Consider the following 19,456-nt stretch of genomic DNA (forward strand, 5'->3'; position numbering starts at 1 on the left):
TTGTTGTGAAGATTAAATGAAGCATGTCTACTGCTTAGAACAGTATCTGGCACACAGTAAGTGCTCAATTAGTTACTATTATTGTCAGCTATGGGTTTAAGTTGGAAAATGTATATAAAGCTCTCAGCACACAGTCCCTGGCACGTAAATGATCAAAAAATATAGTTATGATTATTGGTAATAACCAGCTACCATGCTTTATTTGAAATAATTTGGATTTGCAGGGTACACTTTGAGAAGCCCCAGTGGGATGATTATTAACTTTTTATTTTTTTAAAAAAAGGAAGAAGGCAGGAACAGGAAGATCATAACTTCCTTTGAGGTTTTCACCTGTCATCACCTATGCTTGGCAAAGTCACATCTGGCATAAGGCACTCATTATCTCCTTGTCTTTACTTACAAAAGTGTAAGAATAAAGTGTCCCATGAATACTAATTAATGTGAAAAACAACTTTTTAAAATGACAAATGTGAATACATTTGTTTTTATATAGATACATACAATAATTCATTTCTATACTGTTTAGTTAGAGCTATATGTTAGGGATAATTTTTTTAGATCTCTTACTTCATCTCCCACTTGAAATCCATGCCATTCCATTCCATGAAATTTAGCATGAAGACATGAATACACAGGTGGGCTGTGTATGTCTATGGGCATCAGTATTTCTTCTTTTGCATAATAACCTCTTGGATAATACTTTGTTTTAATCCCCCCCCCCCAAAGCCCCAGTAGATAGTTGTATGTCATAGCTGCACATCCTTCTAGTTGCTGTATGTGGGACGCGGCCTCAGCGTGGCCGGACAAGCGGTGCATCAGTGCGCGCCCGGGGTTCCAAACCCCGGCCGCCAGCAGCGGAGCTCCAGCACTTAACCACTAAGCCACGGGGCCAGCCCTAATACTTTGTTCTAAAAGAATAAATATCCACTAAATATTTTAGTTTATATCATATGAATGTTGAATTTTTTTCTTTGTTGAAATGATACAGATGATTCTTTATAGAAAAACAGTATAGTCACAGTATTTGAAAATATATATTAATGCTTATTTTTCTTAACTATGCTCCCTGGGAAGCAGGATATAACTTAATTTATGGGAAAACAATAGTTCGTTTAAACTGTTGAAATTGCTTCTAAATGTTTCCCATATACTTATCTTTATTTTTCACTGCTTCTCTCATCTCTTTACCTCTCCTTCCCTTTCTTCCTCTAATTTTGATTTGCCCTCTCTACTCATCACTCATCTTTTAAATAATCATTAATCTCTTTAGAATTCCTTCATTTCCTTCAGAATTTCTTTATCCATTAAAGATACAAATCTGCTGCTTTATTAGTCCTAGTAGTAATTACTAGTATTTATCTAGCATATTGGCATCTTCTCAGCAAGTATCATCTGTATATTAACGCTAGGACCACCATAGGAGAAGAGCAAAATATGTCCTCTAAAAATTATTTGGACCACTTTCACTCGCGTGGGTAATAGCATTTGTACTGAATCGTTGGCAACAAAAATACAGGGACTTGGAGCCAAAGTGATTATGGCAGCTGAGTATACCCTTTGGCACCAGGCTGACTTCTCTGGGCTTCACACTAGGAATTGCAAGCTTCATTTACTCCTCCACATTTGTCTTGACTCCTTCCCTGAGGCGGCTGGGTGGAAGAGGGAAGGTTGTTAGGGGAACTGTGTTCAAGTGAGGATCTGGAATGGTTGCCTATTTAAATAGCAGGTGAAAACAAGGCGGAAATGTGGGGGGGCTGTAGGCACGCGAGGAGGTTACTTGCCAGTGCTGAGCGGAGAGCGAGGATTAAGGGATCACCTGAGCTCGAGAATTATAATCGCTCCTGACACCTGCGGCAAAATTTTCCATCAACAGACGGTACCCTGGGGGGAGGGGAGGGGCGGGGGAGCGCAGGACCGAGCGGTTTTCGCGGCGATTGGTGGCGCCCCCCCCCCGCCCCGGGCAGCGGCGGGTCCGACCCCTCCCCCGCGCCGCGGGTGGGCGGGCGGGGCGGGTCCCAGCTGTCACTCAGCGGCCGCCTGGCTCTCCGCCCCCCGCCTGACACGCACTTCGGGGCCGCCCCCGCTCCCGCTCCGCCTCGGGCTTCGCCAGCTGAAGTCACAACACGGTCCGGCTACCTGGGCGCGCCCGCCGGGAAGCTGCGGGCCCGGCGCCGGGTGGCGGCGCTGAGGGGGCGCCGAGAGGAGCTCGGCGGCGTCTGTTGGAGCCGTTCCCCCGGAGGGCCGCCGGCGAGGGCATGAGCGCGGACTGCCTCTGCCTCCGGAGCGGCGGCGGCGGGAGCGGCGAGGGCAGGGGGCGCCGCGCAGAGGCCACCGTCCAGGGCAGCGCCGGGGGACAGCAGGGCAGGAGATGTGCCTGTCCTTAGCGGCACAGGAAGCAGCATGCACCCCGATGCCACCGACAGCAGCGGCGCCGGCCTCAGCCCTGCCCCAGGCGCCCCGGGCGAGCGGCGGCCGGAGCCCCGGGAGGACGCGGCGGCCCCGGGTGGCGGCGGGAGCTGGCGGGTGCCGGTGGCCGTGGCCGCACTCGCCGCCGTGTCCCTCTCCTGCCTGGGGCCCGGCTGCTGGCCGGCGGCGGGAGGCGCGGGGCCGTGCACCGTCCTGCTCCGGCTCAGCCTGTACCTGGGCTGCGCGGCGGCCGCCTTCCTGCTGGGGACCCTGTGCGCCCTCGTCTGCCGGAGCCCGCGAGCCCCGCCGCCCGACTTCGCCGCCGCCTGGAGTCGGCTGGCCGCCCGCCGCGGGCCGGGGGTAAGTACCGGTCCCCCCGCCGCCTCGCGCGCCCGCGGCCTCGGCGCGGCCCTCCCGCTTCCGGGGCCAGCGCCCGCTCCCGAGACCCGGGGGGTCGCCGCGTGGCCCGGCCTCCCCGCCTCGAAGCTGGAAGCCCGAGAGAAACGGGGCTGGGGTTTGTGGGCCCGCGGGTGGATGCGAGCGCTCCCTCGGCCTCCCGCGGGGGGCGGGCTCAGGGCTGCGCCGGGCCGGCCCAGATGCGCGCTCTGAGCTGGGTGGTTGCTCCACCACCATCCTCGGTCACAACCTTGATAGTCGAATAATCATGCCACAGCCTCGATGTTGCTCTGCAGCCGGCGAGTGGAAGGAAGGGAAACACAGCATTCACGGAACGCAGGCGCTGCACCCTGTATTGGTGCTTATCTTTGGTTCTTTTAGCCATTCTCTGTAGGAGGTAACTTTGTGACCATTTACAGATGAGGAAACTTGGCTCCGAGAGGCTAACTTGGCTTAGGTCACCCCCACCCCGCAAGGACCCAAGCCTGTGTACACTTTTTACCACGCCATCCCGTCTTCCACCATGTTGATAAGTAACGCAGTCCCGGTGCCAGAAATCGCTGTCTGTAGTTTGCAGCAAAAGGAAGGCGATCTTCAGTGAGGTATGGGACAGTGGGGCGGAGGTTAGGAAATACAGGGAAGAACAGTATTTTAAATGGGCTCTTCTCTTCCTTACTGGCAAACCACTACTTTCTGTACCTCCCGGCTTCGGTCTCATAACCCTTTAAATGAAACTTGATTCTGTCTTAGCCTGACACTCACTGCTTGACTGAATGATACTGTCATTAAACTGAAATTGCCCAAGGACTTTGGGGTAAGGGGAATGGCTCAAATTCCTAAGACTGTTTGTTAGGGGGACCATTACCCCCTGGATTTGGTATTTGCTTATGATATGACCTGCTTACTCCTTTGTAAAAATCATCACACTCTTCACCAAAAATCACCCTTTCCTGAGTCTGTCGGTTCAGAATGCAGCGCTGAGATAATGGCTGAAGGGTTGTAGGTTAATGGAGTCAGGCATCCTCACCCTGCAAGTTGATCAGCAATTCAGTATATTGGGGAACAGGAACTTCTGTTTTCATAAGTAGTTTCAAAAATTAGTAATGTTTATTTCTCTTAAACACCGCCACTTAGCTGTCTTTTTCATGTCTAATTTAGCAGGAGTTGATGACCAGGTGTGTTTTTCCTCTTTTTCTCTACAGTGGTAAAAAAAAGGACCCCAGGATTTTACTAGTTGGTTTATTGGTCTATAAAAGATGTTTCAAGTCTTTAGAGTAGTGTGAGAAGTTATAATTCGTTCAGTACGATTTATCGAGTATTCTGTATGAGCCAGGTACTGTTGTGGAAGCTGGAGTTGAATCAACATGACACACCAAAGCTCTGCTCTCTGGGGATTATATTCTTCCGGGGGATCAGAAAATAAATAAGTGAGATACTTTTGGGTAGGGATGAATGCTTGTGAAACAGAAAGTGATTAAGAGCCAAATAAATGATCAAGAGTGCCTAGTAAGTGGGGGCGGGAAGTTTAGATGGTGAGGTCAGGGTCAAAGCCATAGTATTGCAGTGCACCTCTGAGGGCCTGGAAGTCTCATGTTGTGAGGTACCACTCTGTTCCCAGGAAAACACTTTCCCCCAAACCTCCCAGCTCACTTGCACCTCTGGGTAGATAAAACTTGGATTATCATCCAGAAAGATGGTTTCGTAGAGGAATTAGAGAAAATAGTACTGTAAAGGTGGCAGAAAAGGAAGCAGCATACGTAATCTCTCATGTATACTACCTGAAGATTTCAGGTAATAGAAGAGGTGAAGTACAATCTAAGGAAAGTAGATTATTGCTCATTCTTTTTGAACTTGGATTCTTATAATAGCCTTAAGTAAGAAAACAAGTACGTTAGGAAATTTCCTTTTGTAAGTTATGTTATTTGGAATTGAAATGCATGTTTTTTGCATAAAATTATATATTTTTATAGTACTGGTGCCTTTAGTTGTGTTGTATTTCCAGTAACTTGTGTTTAAGGTTTTTTTTTTTTAATGTTCTCTTCTTTATGAATGGAAGCATGAGCATGTGATATAGTATAAAGTATCTGTCAGTTCTGTGGGGGTAGGGTAGGAGTTGGACCACACAGGTCATCTAACATATGTGGAGGGGGAGGCTGTTGAGTAGGAGCCAAATGGTGCCTTTTAAGATACAGTGACTACTGTACCACTGAAATTTTGATTCAGCGTGAAGAAAAGAATCCTCATTGTTCTACATTTTGAGTTCTTCCTGTGTCAGCCAGACGTGTCAGCCAGACATTGGGATCTATCCTATCTGTCCATCCTTCCTTTCTTCCTCTTTTTTTTCTTTTTGGATTTCTATAGAGGAAAAGTGTATACACTGTTAAAAGTAGGCAACTAGAGAAGCCTGAACTAAGAAGGAAAAGGTGTTTTTATGTCTAGGAGTGTTTAAATCCTTCTGTATGCTTCACAGTGACGTTATCAGCTATATCAGCTCCATGTGGTTAGGACCCATGATTGACACCCTGCACCTAGTAAGAGCTCAAGAAGTGTTTGCTGAAGATAATGCAGAAAGTTATATCCATTTGTAGTCACTAACTTAGTGCTTTCCACCTCCAATTAGAATACTAATTATTCTACTATCTACTGGGTATTTCCTATATGCAAGGATTTTGATTTTACTTCGGTAGGAATCACTGTTGATTAAAGTAGTAAAAATAATTTTCATCTCAGGTAGAAATAATATCCAGTGGTATTTTCAGGTATTAAAGAAACTTTTGTGTAAGGTCAGGAAGGTTGACGCTAAAGTCTTGACAGTTCATATCTGAGCCCCACTTGAGAAAAACTCCGACTTGATTGCAGGCCAGCAGACTGTAGCTGGGATGCTCTAGGGCTGGCCTGCTCCTGGCGTAACTGTTGTTAGTCCAGCTTTGCTGAGTAGGCTGTCACAGTTGGTGTTCCTAGTCCAAGGCTGTAGTTTGTAGTGCTAGGCCAGTTAACTCACCTGGACCAACAGCCTCAGATTCACTAGCCACAGTTACCTGACCCTAGCATGTGATCCAGCCGAGGCAATAGGAACAGAAGTATAGCAAAAGCGAACCAATAGTTTAGAAAACTTACTTCCATTACTGGGCTGGCAACACAGGTTGCATCTTCCTGTAGTGGCAAAAAGGAAAATTATTTCTGACATTTTGATGATAGGAAGGTAAGAGGGAATAGCTTCTTTGTCAATTATTCATATAGTCTGGATTTTCTCTTTTCTTTTTTACATTGTAGTTTACTAGATACTTCTTGATTTATGTCTCATAAGTTCAAAAATAAATAAGCAATTAATAAGGACTGGAGGGCTGATATAAGAAGTCCACAAAAGTCAGGTGCTTAGTAGCTTATGGGAAACTAAAATCCCCTGCCATGTGACGAAAATGTTAGTGAAAGGCTTTTCTAAGTTTAGGCAGATAGAAAAGTTCAAGAAGTTCATCAAATCTGATAAGCATTTGCTGAATATCTGCTACGTATCTGCTATTCTGATCTTTTTTTTTTAATTTTTAAATTTTATTTATTTATTTATTTTTCCCCCAGAGCCCCAGCAGATAGTTGTATGTCACAGCTGCACATCCTTCTAGTTGCTGTATGTGGGACGCGGCCTCAGCATGGCCGGACAAGCGGTGCGTCGGTGCGCGCCCGGGATCCGAACCCCGGGCCGCCAGCAGCGGAGCGCGCGCACTTAACCGCTAAGCCACGGGGCCGGCCCATGCTATTCTGATCTTGTTGGATAATTTTTTGCCTCTTTAGTTACTGAGTGCCAGTGCCAGACACACAGTAGGCACTCATTAGATGGATTTTGCCAGAAGGAATAGATTATTGAGATGAGAACACATTTAAGTATCCCACTTTTTTATTTTTTTTTTTACAGATTTTATTTATTTATTTTTTCCCCCCAAAGCCCCAGGAGATAGTTGTATGTCATAGCTGCACATCCTTCTAGTTGCTGTATGTGGGATGCGGCCTCAGCATAGCTGGAGAAGCGGTGCGTTGGTGCGCGCCCGGGATCCGAACCCTGCGCCGCCAGCAGCGGAGTGCGTGCACTTAACCGCTAAGCCATGGGGCCGGCCCCAGTATCCCACTTTTTTAGATACTTGACATTTTAGATTTGAAATTTCAACTGCAGTTTCCTAGAGAAGGGTCAGAGCCTTGCAATAGATGTCACTGAGAGCTTGAATAATTGCTTTCTGGAAATGGTTGGCACTGTTTTCAGTGTTGGGAAAGATTCAAAGACGAACAAGATCCTCCCTGTCCTGCCCGCCTCGGGCTGAGTAGATCAGTCTGATAGGACTGGATGGGAGGGCAGATGTTTATAAAGACAGTAAAAACATTCACACTGGCAATCCATGGCGCCACTTGGCCTGGGTAGAACTTCTGGAATTCCTAAATGAGTTCTTTTACTAATAGAAAAGTTCTTTGAGTAAAACAAACTTAATTTAGTTACTTGAGGGGAAAAAGGAAAAAAAACAGAAATTAGGGAGACTATACACAGCCTCTTTGTGACTTTCTTTTATTATGCTAATGTGATAAACTAAGCCTCAATAATTTGATCATGGATAATGGCATAATACACTTAACTGCCTTCAGAATATTTCTTTGCATTTTAACTAGGAGATTTAAGTCATGGTGGCTAGTGTGGAAAATATTTTTGAGAAAGATGGCTTTTTGAGAACTCCTTAAATCATAGGATCCTGTCTAACTCTTGCTGTGGTATAAAGGTTGTTTTACTTTAGATTCATACTATTCATAATTTTTAAATGTAATTTTTTACATAGTTTATACAATCACATGGTTTAAAAAAAAATCAAGGGATATAAAAGGATATACAGTGAAAAGAATCTCCCCTATAGCAGCCGCTGTTAGTTGTCTTTTTTCCAGATATGTGTTATACATATACATATAAGCAAATACAAATATGTATTCAAAAAGAAGTTTTTGATACCTATAATCTCTTGATACATAAACAGTGATTACACATAAAGGAAAATTACTTATTTTCTGTATCTTTCTTATGAAGGAACTATTCCTTAAGGTTAGTAAACATAAGATGAAGTTATATATGATAGTGATAAATTCAAAGTAGGAAGATGCAACACATGATTAAACCTAGACCATAAAAACATGCGCATCAAAACCAGCAAATGTATCCTAAGAAATGAAGAAAGTGTGTATTTGAATTTAGCAAAACTGTCTAAAAGAAGCAATGTATAATTTCATAATTTGTACAAAAAGAAAAAACACCCAAAATAAACCAAGCAAACTGTTTTAGAGACAGAGTACATGTACTATTTGGATTTGAGTTGCCGGTGAGTATATGAGATGAGTCATAGGAGCTGGATTGGGAAGGTAGTTTTGGTCAGCTTGTAGAAGTCCTCAACAGAGAGAGCAGAATTGGATTTTAGTCTGTAGGCATGGCAGCTATTGTCATTTCCTGAGCACAGCATCAGAGCTGGCTTTAGAAATGTGAAATGGAAATGTGATCAGGATGGACTTGAGGAGAAATACTGTGCAGTTACAGTGATAAAAAATGCGAGTTAATGAAGCTGTGTGAATGGAGACAAGGCAATAAATTCAAGAGTGAGTGAGGTTTCCTTTGATGTTAATTATCAGTTATCATTGCAGGTAGGTTCAAGAATCTTCTCAAGAGTGTCCTTGTCCTAACATTTCTCTTTAAACAGTAAGTTCAGCCTCAGACCAAATGGTCCCACTGTTTATTCACAGATGTGAAGACTGAAGTCTCCCAACTTGAATGTTCTACTTGGAGCCCAAATTCTGGTCATTCCCAGGAGGTTTATTTCTTTTTTTTTTTTTAACTTTATTTATTTACTTTTTCCCCCAAAGCCCCAGTAGATAGTTGTACGTCGTAGCTGCACATCCTTCTAGTTGCTGTATGTGGGACGAGGCCTCAGCATGGCCAGAGAAGCGGTGTGTTGGTGCGCGCCTGGGATCCGAACCTGGTCAGCCAGTAGTGGAGCGCTCGCGCTTAACTGCTAAGCCACGGGGCCGGCCCAGGAGGTTTATTTCTAACTCTCTTGCATCTTAAGCTGCTTTTGTTTTGAGAGCAGGCTATGATGTCACCTTAGTAATTGCACATTGCCTTCTTAAAAATATCTTAGGATACTTTTACCAACCTTATCATTTTGGAGGTAGGAAGAGCCCTAGATTCCTTAAAATGTATGAGTCCTCGTAGTCAGAATGGTGCACACAATTGTACTAAAAAGGTGACTCAGCAAGTTTGGTGCTGAGGTTTCACGCTTTAGAAATGAATAGTGTCTGTGGAAGCCTATTAGTATTAAAATGATGGCATACAAACTGGCTGGTTTGTTTAAAAAAAAAATTGTAGCTTTGCTTTTGAAAGAAAAAAAACCTGGGAAACTTGGAACTTGTGCTTTTAGCTTTCACTGTTAGGTCACTTTGCAAATCAGGGTTGGTTGGTTGGGTGGGCATGACAGGGGTAGATAGGAGCCCTTGGGCTCCCCTGTGAGGGCTTCAGTCCAGTTACTCATTTCTACACCCTACTTTACTCCTGAGTATGTGTTTATATAGTTTCTTGAAACACGGTAGAACTTTCTAGAAAATCAAGTGGGTTTGGTTGTATTTTGGCGGGCTTCTCAGCGCAGGTGCTGCTTTGGGAGCATGTAGATAGGAGTGTAAGGTGTGCCTGCTTTGTCTCTGGGGCTGGCCTGTGCTTACCAGTTACTCTGGGCGCTGGCCAGTCCTGCTCCGTTTGTCAGCCAGCCTGGAGTTTCTGTGTATGAATAGCCATGAGCTGGATGTAAAGAAAAATGAGTACAATAATTCCAAGTAAAACGCCTCTGAGGCCAAGGGGGAGAAAGGAATGAATTGTGCATTTTTAGGATAAGACACATGAACTTGTTTAGGCCACAGGACCTATTTAATAAGCTTTCAATTTTAGTGTAGAATATGCCTCTTGGAAAATTAGGTAAGTTTTTACAAAACCTCATTTCTAAAGTAACCTGAATTTCTGTAGTTCTCACCCACCTGTCTGTATGAGTGAGTTTACATTAATAGTAGTAACTAAAATTTTATGGCTGTTTGCTCCTGTCTGCTCATGCAGGACATCCTGCAGGGCCCTCACCCCACACCCTCTCATTTCTGCGAGTACACAGGCAGCGTCTCCTGTATTTGTGAATACGCTCGCTTATGTTCTTCGTTCCTGATGCCCGCAAAACATTTGAGCGGCTTCTCTGCCGTCAGCACTGCCAGCCTCTGAAAAAGCGCATTGCTTGTTGGGCTGCTACTGTCTCAGTCCCCCACAGCTGGATATCTAGGAGTGCTTGATCACTATGTTTTTTTCTGAGCCACAGCCACATTATGTGCTTTAAAGAAGCTGAGAGTGTAGCCCTGTTTCTCTCACTTGCATATGCTTTTCAAAAACTGTTTCACTTAGGGCTGGCCCCGTGGCATAGTGGTTAAGTTCGCATGCTCTGCCCTTTGGTGGCCCTGGGTGCTTGGGTTAGGATCCCGGGCACGGACCTACACACCGCTCATCAAGCCGTGCTGTGGCGGTGTCCCACATACAAAACAGAGGAAGATGGGCACCGATGTTAGCTCAGGGACAGTCTCCCTCTAGCAAAAAAGAGGAAGATTGGGCCGGCCCTGTGGCTTAGCGGTTAAGTGCGCGCGCTCCGCTGCTGGCGGCCCGGGTTTGGATCCCAGGTGCACACCGACGCACCGCTTGTCCGGCCATGCTGAGGCCGCGTCCCACATACAGCAACTAGAAGAATGTGGAACTATGACACACAACTGTCTACTGGGGGGCTTTGGGGAAAAAGAGGAGGATTGGCAATGGATGTGAGCTCAGATCCGGTCTTCCTCAGCAAAAAAAAAAAAAAAGAAGAGGATTAGCATGGATGTTAGCTCAGGGCTGATCTTCCTCACAAAAAAAAAAGAGGAAGATTGGCAATAGATATTAACTCAGGGCCAATCTTCCTCACCAAAAAGGAAGAAAATAAATTTTTTTTCATTTTGTTATAGAAGCTGAGGAGCTTATGCCCCTGTTTGCATCTCTTGTGAAGACAGCCCCTTCCCTCTTGTCTGTGGTTCCTCTCTCTACCTGGCTTGTCACAGCCCCTGGGGTCAAGCTAGGGCTTTCTCTCCTAGCTCCAAAGCTTTCTCTAGTCTCCAACTTCGAGCCCATACACACAGGGCACCTCCCAAAGGCCTGTCTCCCCTGTGCAAGTCAGGCTGGTACACATGTACACTTGAGGGCTGCAGGCAGGCTCTGTCAACTTAATAGATGTGAAATTAACATCTTAAATACTCCAGAAATTTCCGTGTGTTTTTCTTGAGGCAGAGTTGTTGATCTCTTCTTTTTGTTTCTGATTTTTTTCCTGTTTTACTAAAGGTTTCTAAGATTTCCACCCTTAGAAGAGCTCAGGAAGTTGGTTTGTTTTCCAGATTTGAATTTTGGTCATTCTTGAGGTCTCTCTTTTTTTTTTTTTTTGAGGAAGATCAGTCCTGAGCTAATATCTATGCCAATCCTCCTTTTTTGCTGAGGAAGACCGGCCCTAGGCTGACATCCGTGCCCATCTTCCTCTGCTTTATATGGGACGCCGCCACAGCACGGCCTGACAAGCGGTGCATCGGTGCGCGCCTGGGATCCAAACCTAGGCTGCCAGCAGCGGAGCGCGCACTTAACCACTACGCTGGGGCCGGCCCCAAGGCCTCATTTTTTTATCATCTTACTCTTAGGCAGTCTCACTTTGAGCCCCTAGAAAAACCATCTCTACACTGAGGATTAGAATGTATTACTCAGGCTCAGATTGCTTTTTGGGCCTCGGACTCATTTATTCCACTGCTTAACTTGACATTTCCACTTGGCGCTTTCAGTGGTGCCGGAAACACAAGTTCAAGTATCCCCATCCCTCCTCCATTGTTCTTGATGTCAGTGACTAGCATCTCTGAAAGTCAAGTCCCCAGCTGGAATCCTAAGAGTCCTTCTTTTTTTTTTTTAAAGCTTTTATTTATTTATTTATTTTCCCCTCAAAGCCCCAGTACATAGTTGTATGTCATAGCTGCACATCCTTCTAGTTGCTGTAAGTGGGACGTGGCCTCAGCACGGCCGGAGAAGCGGTGCGTTGGTGCGCTCCCGGGATCCGAACCCGGGCAGCCAGCAGCGGAGCGCGAGAACTTAACTGCTATGCCATGGGGCCGGCCCATTAAGAGTCCTTCTTGACATTTCCTTCAAATCCTGTCTTTTTACCTTTTGAGCATCTTGCATCCATCCACTTCCTGTCATCTCTCCTGCCTGGTCCCAGCTACCATCATGTCCTACCTAGGTGACTACAATAGCCTCTTATCCAGTCTCTCTGCATCCTTTTGTTTTGTTTTGTTTTGTTTTGCTGAGGAAGATTAGCCCTGAGCTAACATCTGTGCCCATCTTCCTCTATTTTGTATATGGGACGCTGCTACAGCATGGCCTAATGAGCGGTGCGTAGGTTCCCCCCCGGGATCCAAACCGGTGAACCCCGGGCCAAAGAAGCAGAGCACGCAAATTTAACCACTATGCCACTGGGCCGCCCCCTCTCTGCCTCCCTGTTGGCTCCTCCTTCAGTTCATTCTTTTAAAAATGCAAGCCAAATCAGATCCCTCTTCAGCAACATGTTTAATTAAAGCCCATCAGTAGCTGCCTGTTCTTCCCAGCTCTCCAGCTTAATTTCCTGTCATAATTACCTTCCCTCCTCGGGCTGCATCCTTAGTCCTCAAAGTGCCAACCTCCCTCTGGAGGTGGCGACTTGGTATGTTGCTTCCTCTGCCTGGAGCACCCCTCTGTCCTCTTACCTCATTAATTTCTCTTTCTCAGACTTCAGTCATCACTTGCGGAGCAGCTTTCCCTGTCTTCCAACTGTATATGTTCTCATGGCACCATATATTTTTCCTTCATCGTACTTACCACAACTGTAATTTTATACTCACTTGGCTGATTCCTTGTCTGTCTTTTGCATTAACCCATGAATTCCATGAAGACAGAAACTCCCCTGTTTGGCTTTAGCACCTAGCATGGTTTAGTAGGTAAGCAATAAATAATTCTTGAGTGAACGACTGGGAATCTGTAGAGCATGGGCGTGAAGAGAGTGGTTTTGAAGTTGGTCAGTTGTCAGAATTTGAATCATGGCTCTGCCCTAGTAACTCTGTGACTATGGGCAATTTGCTTAAGATTTCTAAGCCTCAGTCTCTTTATCTGAAAAATGGAAATAATAAATACCTTCAAGAGTTATTTGGAACAATATGATAGTATATGAAAATACAAATACCAGTATTTGTAGAAGTGCTTTGAATATAGAGGATGTTAAATGATAGATTTTACACTTTTACTTTTTTAAAAAACTTTAATTAGAAAATAAAAAATGCAGATTCAGAAAATCACACCAAATAAATGTAGTTGGATGAATGATTATAAAGAGAATACCCTTGTAACTTCCAAAAACCCTAGAAGCCCCTCTAGATCTCCACCCTAATGTCAGTCCTTTCCCTTCCACCTCAGGAACCCCATCTTGACTTTATAGGAATCACTTTCTTGCATGTCATTATAATTTTATCACTCGAACATGCTTGGACATTATAATTTAGTCTTGCGCATTTAAAAAATGTTTCCTCTCTTATCCATTTCCTGTTGAAGACCCTGGAGCATTTATCTTGTACAGTGTCCTATAGTCTGGATTTTGCTGATTGCATGTGAATGATGCAGTTCAGCATGTTTCTCTCTCCTTTGTATGTCCTGCAAATTGGCAGCTGGATCCAGAGGCTTGATCAAACTCGAGTTTGATCCATTTGGCAGGACAATCGGTGGTGGTGTGACCTTTCATCAGGAGGCACATAATATCTGATTGTCTTCTTTTTTGTTATATTAGTAACTGTTGATACTCAATACCTAGATCCATTAATTTGTTGGTGGTGATAAAATGGTGATGTTTTAATTCTGTCATTTATTTTTCATTTATTGGTTTGAATACTTTTTTTTTCTTTGCAGAGGAAGATCGTCCCAGAGCTAACATCTGTTGCCAATCTTCCTCTTTTTGCTCGAGGAAGATTCACCCTGAGCTAACGTCTGTGCCCGTCTTCCTCTATTTTGTGTGTGGGTTGCTGCCATAGCATGGCTGATGAGTGGTGTAGGTCCACACCCGGAATCCAAACCTGTGAAGTCGGGCCGCTGAAGTAGAATGCACGAACTCAACCACTAGGCCACAGGGCTAGCCCCTGAATATTTTTTTTTTTTTTTTTTTTTTTGTGAGGAGATCAGCCCTGAGCTAACATCCGCCAATCCTCCTCTTTTTTTGCTGAGGAAGACGGCCCTGGGCTAACATCTGTGCCCATCCTCCTCCACTTTATATGGGACGCCGCCACAGCATGGCTTACCAAGCAGTGCATCGGTGCGCGCCCGGGATCCGAACCAGCGAACCCCGGGCCGCCGCAGCGGAGCGCGCGCACTTAACCGCTTGCGCCACTGGGCCGGCCCCCCCTGAATATTTTTTTAAAAGAGACTTTTCCCTCATCTACTGTTTGGTTACATAGTGTTACAGTTCATGTAGGAAAGCAGGATAAATGCTAGATTCTTTCCCATTATCAGTTTCTAAGAGAATGAGTTGGTTTTCCATCATCCTCTGAAGGTGACCAATTAGTTAGGCGTTTTAAAAAAAAAAACTACTAAGTCATGGATTTGAACATATTTGATGGGTTTCAATCAGTTGTAATTATTATCTTTTTTGAAGCTTATATAATCTCTTCTTGGCCAGTGGGACCCTTTTCAAATCGGCTCCTGAGTCCTTTTGATATGACCCTACTACTTTTTGAGAGTTTTCTTGCTATCTCGTATAGCACGATATTTGAGGTTCATTTTGAGCGTTTTCTGCTCACACCTGGAATTAGCCGTTTCTCCAAAAATAGCTCTTTTAATGGGAAATGGTATTTCAAGAACTCATTCTGCCTCAGCTTTGAGCAGCACAGCAGACCCAGACCCAGCTGTTTGGACTTCACCTGCCCCATTTATTTGTAGGATGACCAGCCATCCTGGTTTGCCCAGAAGGGTCTTGGTTTTAGCGCTGCAAGTCCCGTGTCCCGGGGTGGGGGAGGGGTGGGGAGCATGGCACCTCATTCTAGGTGTTAGAGAGGCTCATTGCTATTGGTTTGCTCCTTGTTTCTTGGCCTTTTCTATGGAGAGGTCTGGAAAAAATATGTATAAGATCTTTTATAGAGAATAATCTCACCCAGTAGTTAGGTATGTATACTCTATATGTTGTCTTAAAGGCAAGTAACGCTTATTTTGAACAGTGATTTGTAATAATCTCTACCATTTGCTTATCCTAACCTGTATTGGCATTGTTAATAGGTTCAGGGAGTGGTTTCTGTGGCCTCAGGTTGATTCATTTTACTCTAATGCATGGCTGTGAATACAGTGGACAAATACGTATACTACAGGAGTCATAATGTGAGTGTCATAAAGTGAACACCTTAGTAACTGTTATAGCTAAACTTAATATTTATTGCACTTACTCTATGCAGGTGCATGTATGCATTACCCAGTTTAATTTTTACAGCTACTGTGAGAGGTAGGGACTGTTAGTCTCATTTTACAGATGGGAAAACTGAGGTATAGAGAGGCTAAATAGTATGCCCAGGCTCCGTAGCAAGTGGAAGAATGAAGAATTAAACCCAGGTCTCTTACTCTGGATCCTATACACTTAACCACTTTATTGCCTTTTTAATTATTAAAGATTAGTCTGGCCTGATTCAGGACTTTTGTGTGTGTGTGTGTGAGGAAGATTGGCCCTGAGCTAACATCTGCCAATCCTCCTCTTTTTGCTGAGGAAGACTGGCCATGGGCTAACATCCATGCCTATCTTCCTCCACCTTATACGGGATGCTGCCACAGCATGGCTTGTCAAGCAGTGCGTCAGTGCGCACCGGGGATCCGAACCGGCTAACCCCGGGCCACCGCAGTGGAGCACGGGCATTTAACCACTTGCGCCACCAGGCTGGCCCCCTGATTCAGGTTTAAAAACACTTTAGTCTTTGGAATGGTTCTAAGATCTGTTTAGGAATTAGTGTCACTTTAGAGGTCTCAGAATGAACTAGAATGATGTCACAACTGCCCCTTCTATGTTCATGACAATCATTACTAATCAAGTGAAGCTGTTTTTTTTCCTACTGAATCTGGATGAGGCCTCAGAGTCCCTTTCAACATAGCATTCCAGGCAGCCACTAAACATTTACTGGAGTTGTCACATAACGTGAAACCCATCTGCCCTTCTGAGTGAGAACCTCATAGAAGGACAGCAATCCCTTTGGATTCTTACAGCACTTTTTCTGTGCCTGTGTTACTCTGTCATCACTATCTGTACCATAATAGTCAGTCATATACTCTGTTCATCTCTTCTGGTAAAAATCAGAGTTTTCTAAACTATCATCCATAACCACTTAATTCTGGGAGATGCTTTTAGGTACACTGCAAAAACAAAGAGGCAGGATGAGAGGCTTGGTGGTCACAAATTTCAAAAAACTAAGTTCTTGACGCTTATGCGTTTTTATGTTAACATCCTGAGAAATCCTACAGTAAAGGAACCTGTTTAACTGTTTTTAACCCAGGGTTTTCTATACCTGACCGATCCTTGTATCCTCCTTCTCTTATTTTAAACAATAAGGAGATTTATTATCTTAATAATGCATAATCTAGAAGTAGGACAGGCCCAGGGGTAGGGCAGGCTCTATGTGGGGAACGTCAAGCCTCCAGCACCATTTCTCTGTATTTTTCTTAGCTCTGCCCTGCCTGTGAGTGGGATTAACTCTCAGGCTATTGGCCAGATGAGTGCAGCCGTCTCAGGCGCCACAGCCACACAGGATGATAGCCAGAGGAAGAAAGTCCCTTTTTAGAACAAGGAAAATGTTCTTAGAAATGCCTCTGGCAGTGTTCCTCTCACATCTTGTTGGCCAGGTTTGGGCAGGTACCCGTTCCTAATAAAGTGTTGGCAGGGGGAACAGGATTTCTGTATTTAGAGAGGAAGGAAGCAGTGGAGTCAAAACAATGAACATTTCACGTCACATCACAGGTCTTCGTGACTAGGGCTAGCCTCTCATTTTAGCCTGTCTTTCACACCTTCTCCCACTCTGCACTTACATGAACCTACCTCCTGTCCCTGAATTACCTTAATGTGGTGTCTGTGTGTGTGTGTCCATGTGCACGTGGGAAGGCCTTTGCCCCCATTTCTACACATTCAGTTCTGCTTATTGTTGAAGATCCATTTCAGTTACCCTTCCGTCCAGTCAATTTGTCATGCTCTTCAGTTTTGCCCAGTGAACAGTTATTGAAGGGAGGAGAGAGAAAAGTCTGGGTTAATTTCAGGTTTCTGGCGTGGGTGGTTGAATGGATACCTGCCATTTGTGCAGGTTTGGGATGGTGGAAGATTAATGAGGTAAGTTTTGCCCATGGAGACTTTGAGAGGCCTCTGGGTGTGTTCAGCCTGCAGTTAGGTATGCAGGTCTGCAATTTGAGGGAGAGATCTGGGGGAAACAAGCAGATTTGTTGGTGGTCAGTGTACATGTGGTAGATAAACTGTAGGGTCCATGAGACTGCCGAGGATAGCCTATAATGGTTGAAAAGCAGCGAGCCAAAAGGCCTGCCAAGGAGGAGCTGCCCACTGAGGTGTGAGAGAAGACATTCAGAGACAGTGAACAGGAGAGAGAAGCCAAGAGAGAAGCAGGGAGTAAATGGCCAGTAGTGTCAGGTGTAGCACAGAGGTCCAGAAGGAGGACCGAGAGGTGTCCGCTGGATTTGACAACTTGGTGGTCTTTGGAGACCTATGCCTGGTGGTGTTTGGGAGGTAGGGGTGGACGTAGGGGCCGAAATGATGTTTTCTTAGGTGAAGAGTGAGTGAGAGGTGAGGAAGTGGAGACAGCTTGTGGACTCTCTCTCTACAAGCTTGTCTGAGAAGGAAAGAAGAGAAGGCAGCACTTACAGGATAGTGTCGTATGTGTGTTTTAGGAATTATTTGTTGTTGTGGGGGAAGAGGGAGAATCCCCCTCTGCCCCTTCCCTTAAGGTTCTTATGGCTGGCCAAATAATTAACAAGACAGGTTAGCAGGAGAAAATAATACCAAGTTTAATAACATGTATACGTGAGAGAAGGCAGGGACACTGCGTTTCTCAACACAATAGCAGAAATTCGGTCTTAAATACCATGTTCAGCCAACGACAAAGGAGGATGTTGGGGGTCGGGGGAGTCAGTTACAGGAGATTACCACTAAAGCACTGTAAACAAGAGTCAGGTTATTATGCAGATTTAAGGCCTCACTTTCCACATTGATAAGTTTCTAGAAATGAGGTCATCCCCCCTCTTCCCAATACAGAGAGGGAGATACCTTTACAAATGGAGATTTCCCTTATAAATGTAAATGTTTGTCTGGCACCTCCTCACAGGGCCATCCAGAGAATGTGGCCAGAGACAGAACTTCTTATAAGATGCACTTGTTGGTGGCTTTCCTATTGTAACATCTATTTTACATTATATTACAGCGATCAGATACATCTGTTCCAGGAAGGACTTACCGTGTCAAATTCCTTAGGCGGTTAGTGGGGGAGGTCAAATGTCCGTCAGAGAAAACAATCAAGGTAAAGAGATATATTTCAGGGTGGCCAAATCTTGATCTCCCACATTGTTGAGGGATGAGATTTAAGTGTATTTCTGGGTTAAAGGGAGATCTTGAAAAAGAGAGAGGAAGGGCCTGAAAGTCTCAGAGCTAGAGAATGATTGATGGAGCAGTGTCCAGGCAGACAGGCTCAGAGCACAGGTAGAAGGTTTAGGGTTGAGACCAGTGGCAAAGAGGGGAAAACGGGAGCAAATAGAACTTCGTAAGAGGTTGGCAAGGAATGAAGCTATTTCAAGCTGGGTAGCCTCAACTTTCTTGATAAGTGGGAGGCAAAATTAATTGTTGATGCTGAGGAGGAATACACGTAGAGGGTAATTTTAAGAGTGTTGATAAAGGGTTTGGAAAAAAATTATTGGAGAGAATAACAGCAAAAACATTTATTGAGCCCTTGCTGTGTACCAGGCCCTATTCTAAGTACTTTACTATCTCATTCAATCGTCACAGTGACCCTACGAGATAGTTACTATTATCCCCATTTTATGGAACAGGAAATAGTTTTAAAGAGGTTAAGTACCTTGCCAAAGGTGACAGAGGTAGTAAATGAGGGATCCAGGCTTTTTCTGACACTGGAGCCAGCCTCCTTAATCTTTGTGCTCTATTGCCACACAAGGGACAAGTGGGCGGATTGTTTTTGTTAAGGGGGCATGTGGATTGGAGGCCAGGAGAATGTGGTGACACCCATTGGCATGGCTGTGGTATTTTTTTAGGAGGAGCACTCAGCTCCTGAGGTGAGCGGAGAAGACAGGCTGTGGTGCGTGGGGACAAAGTCAGTGCGCAGGAATGCTTCAGGAGAGTTGCCCAGATGTCAACCAGCCAAGGAGGGAACTGAGGCCAGGAGGGATCTGAGGGCTTAGAGAAAAGAGAAGGGTCAAAGGGATTGGAGTCTCCTGTCATGCTAAAAACCCTGTGGTGTGGCCACGAGAATGGGGGCCAGAAGTGGAGCGGAGATGAGG

At 45.0% G+C, this 19,456-nt stretch overlaps 1 protein-coding gene across 2 annotated transcripts in view; it reads left to right on the forward strand.

Annotated features, from left to right (window-relative positions):
• The first annotated feature begins 2,111 nt into the window (after positions 1-2,111).
• The window catches only part of SNX25 (sorting nexin 25), a 129,000-nt gene continuing 111,655 nt past the window's right edge, over positions 2,112-19,456 (forward strand). Inside the window, exon 1 of one of the 2 annotated variants that reach the window (XM_058524988.1) lies at positions 2,112-2,766. In XM_058524988.1, coding sequence (XP_058380971.1) covers positions 2,401-2,766 — 366 coding nt within the window. In that variant the 5' untranslated portion in view covers positions 2,112-2,400. Of the gene's footprint in view, positions 2,767-3,055; positions 3,161-19,456 lie in introns of those variants that run through there. The other variant, XM_058524989.1, reaches the window with a different exon arrangement.

Source organism: Diceros bicornis, chromosome 29 (assembly GCF_020826845.1).
Source record: "Diceros bicornis minor isolate mBicDic1 chromosome 29, mDicBic1.mat.cur, whole genome shotgun sequence".
NCBI classification, from domain to species: Eukaryota; Metazoa; Chordata; class Mammalia; order Perissodactyla; family Rhinocerotidae; genus Diceros; species Diceros bicornis.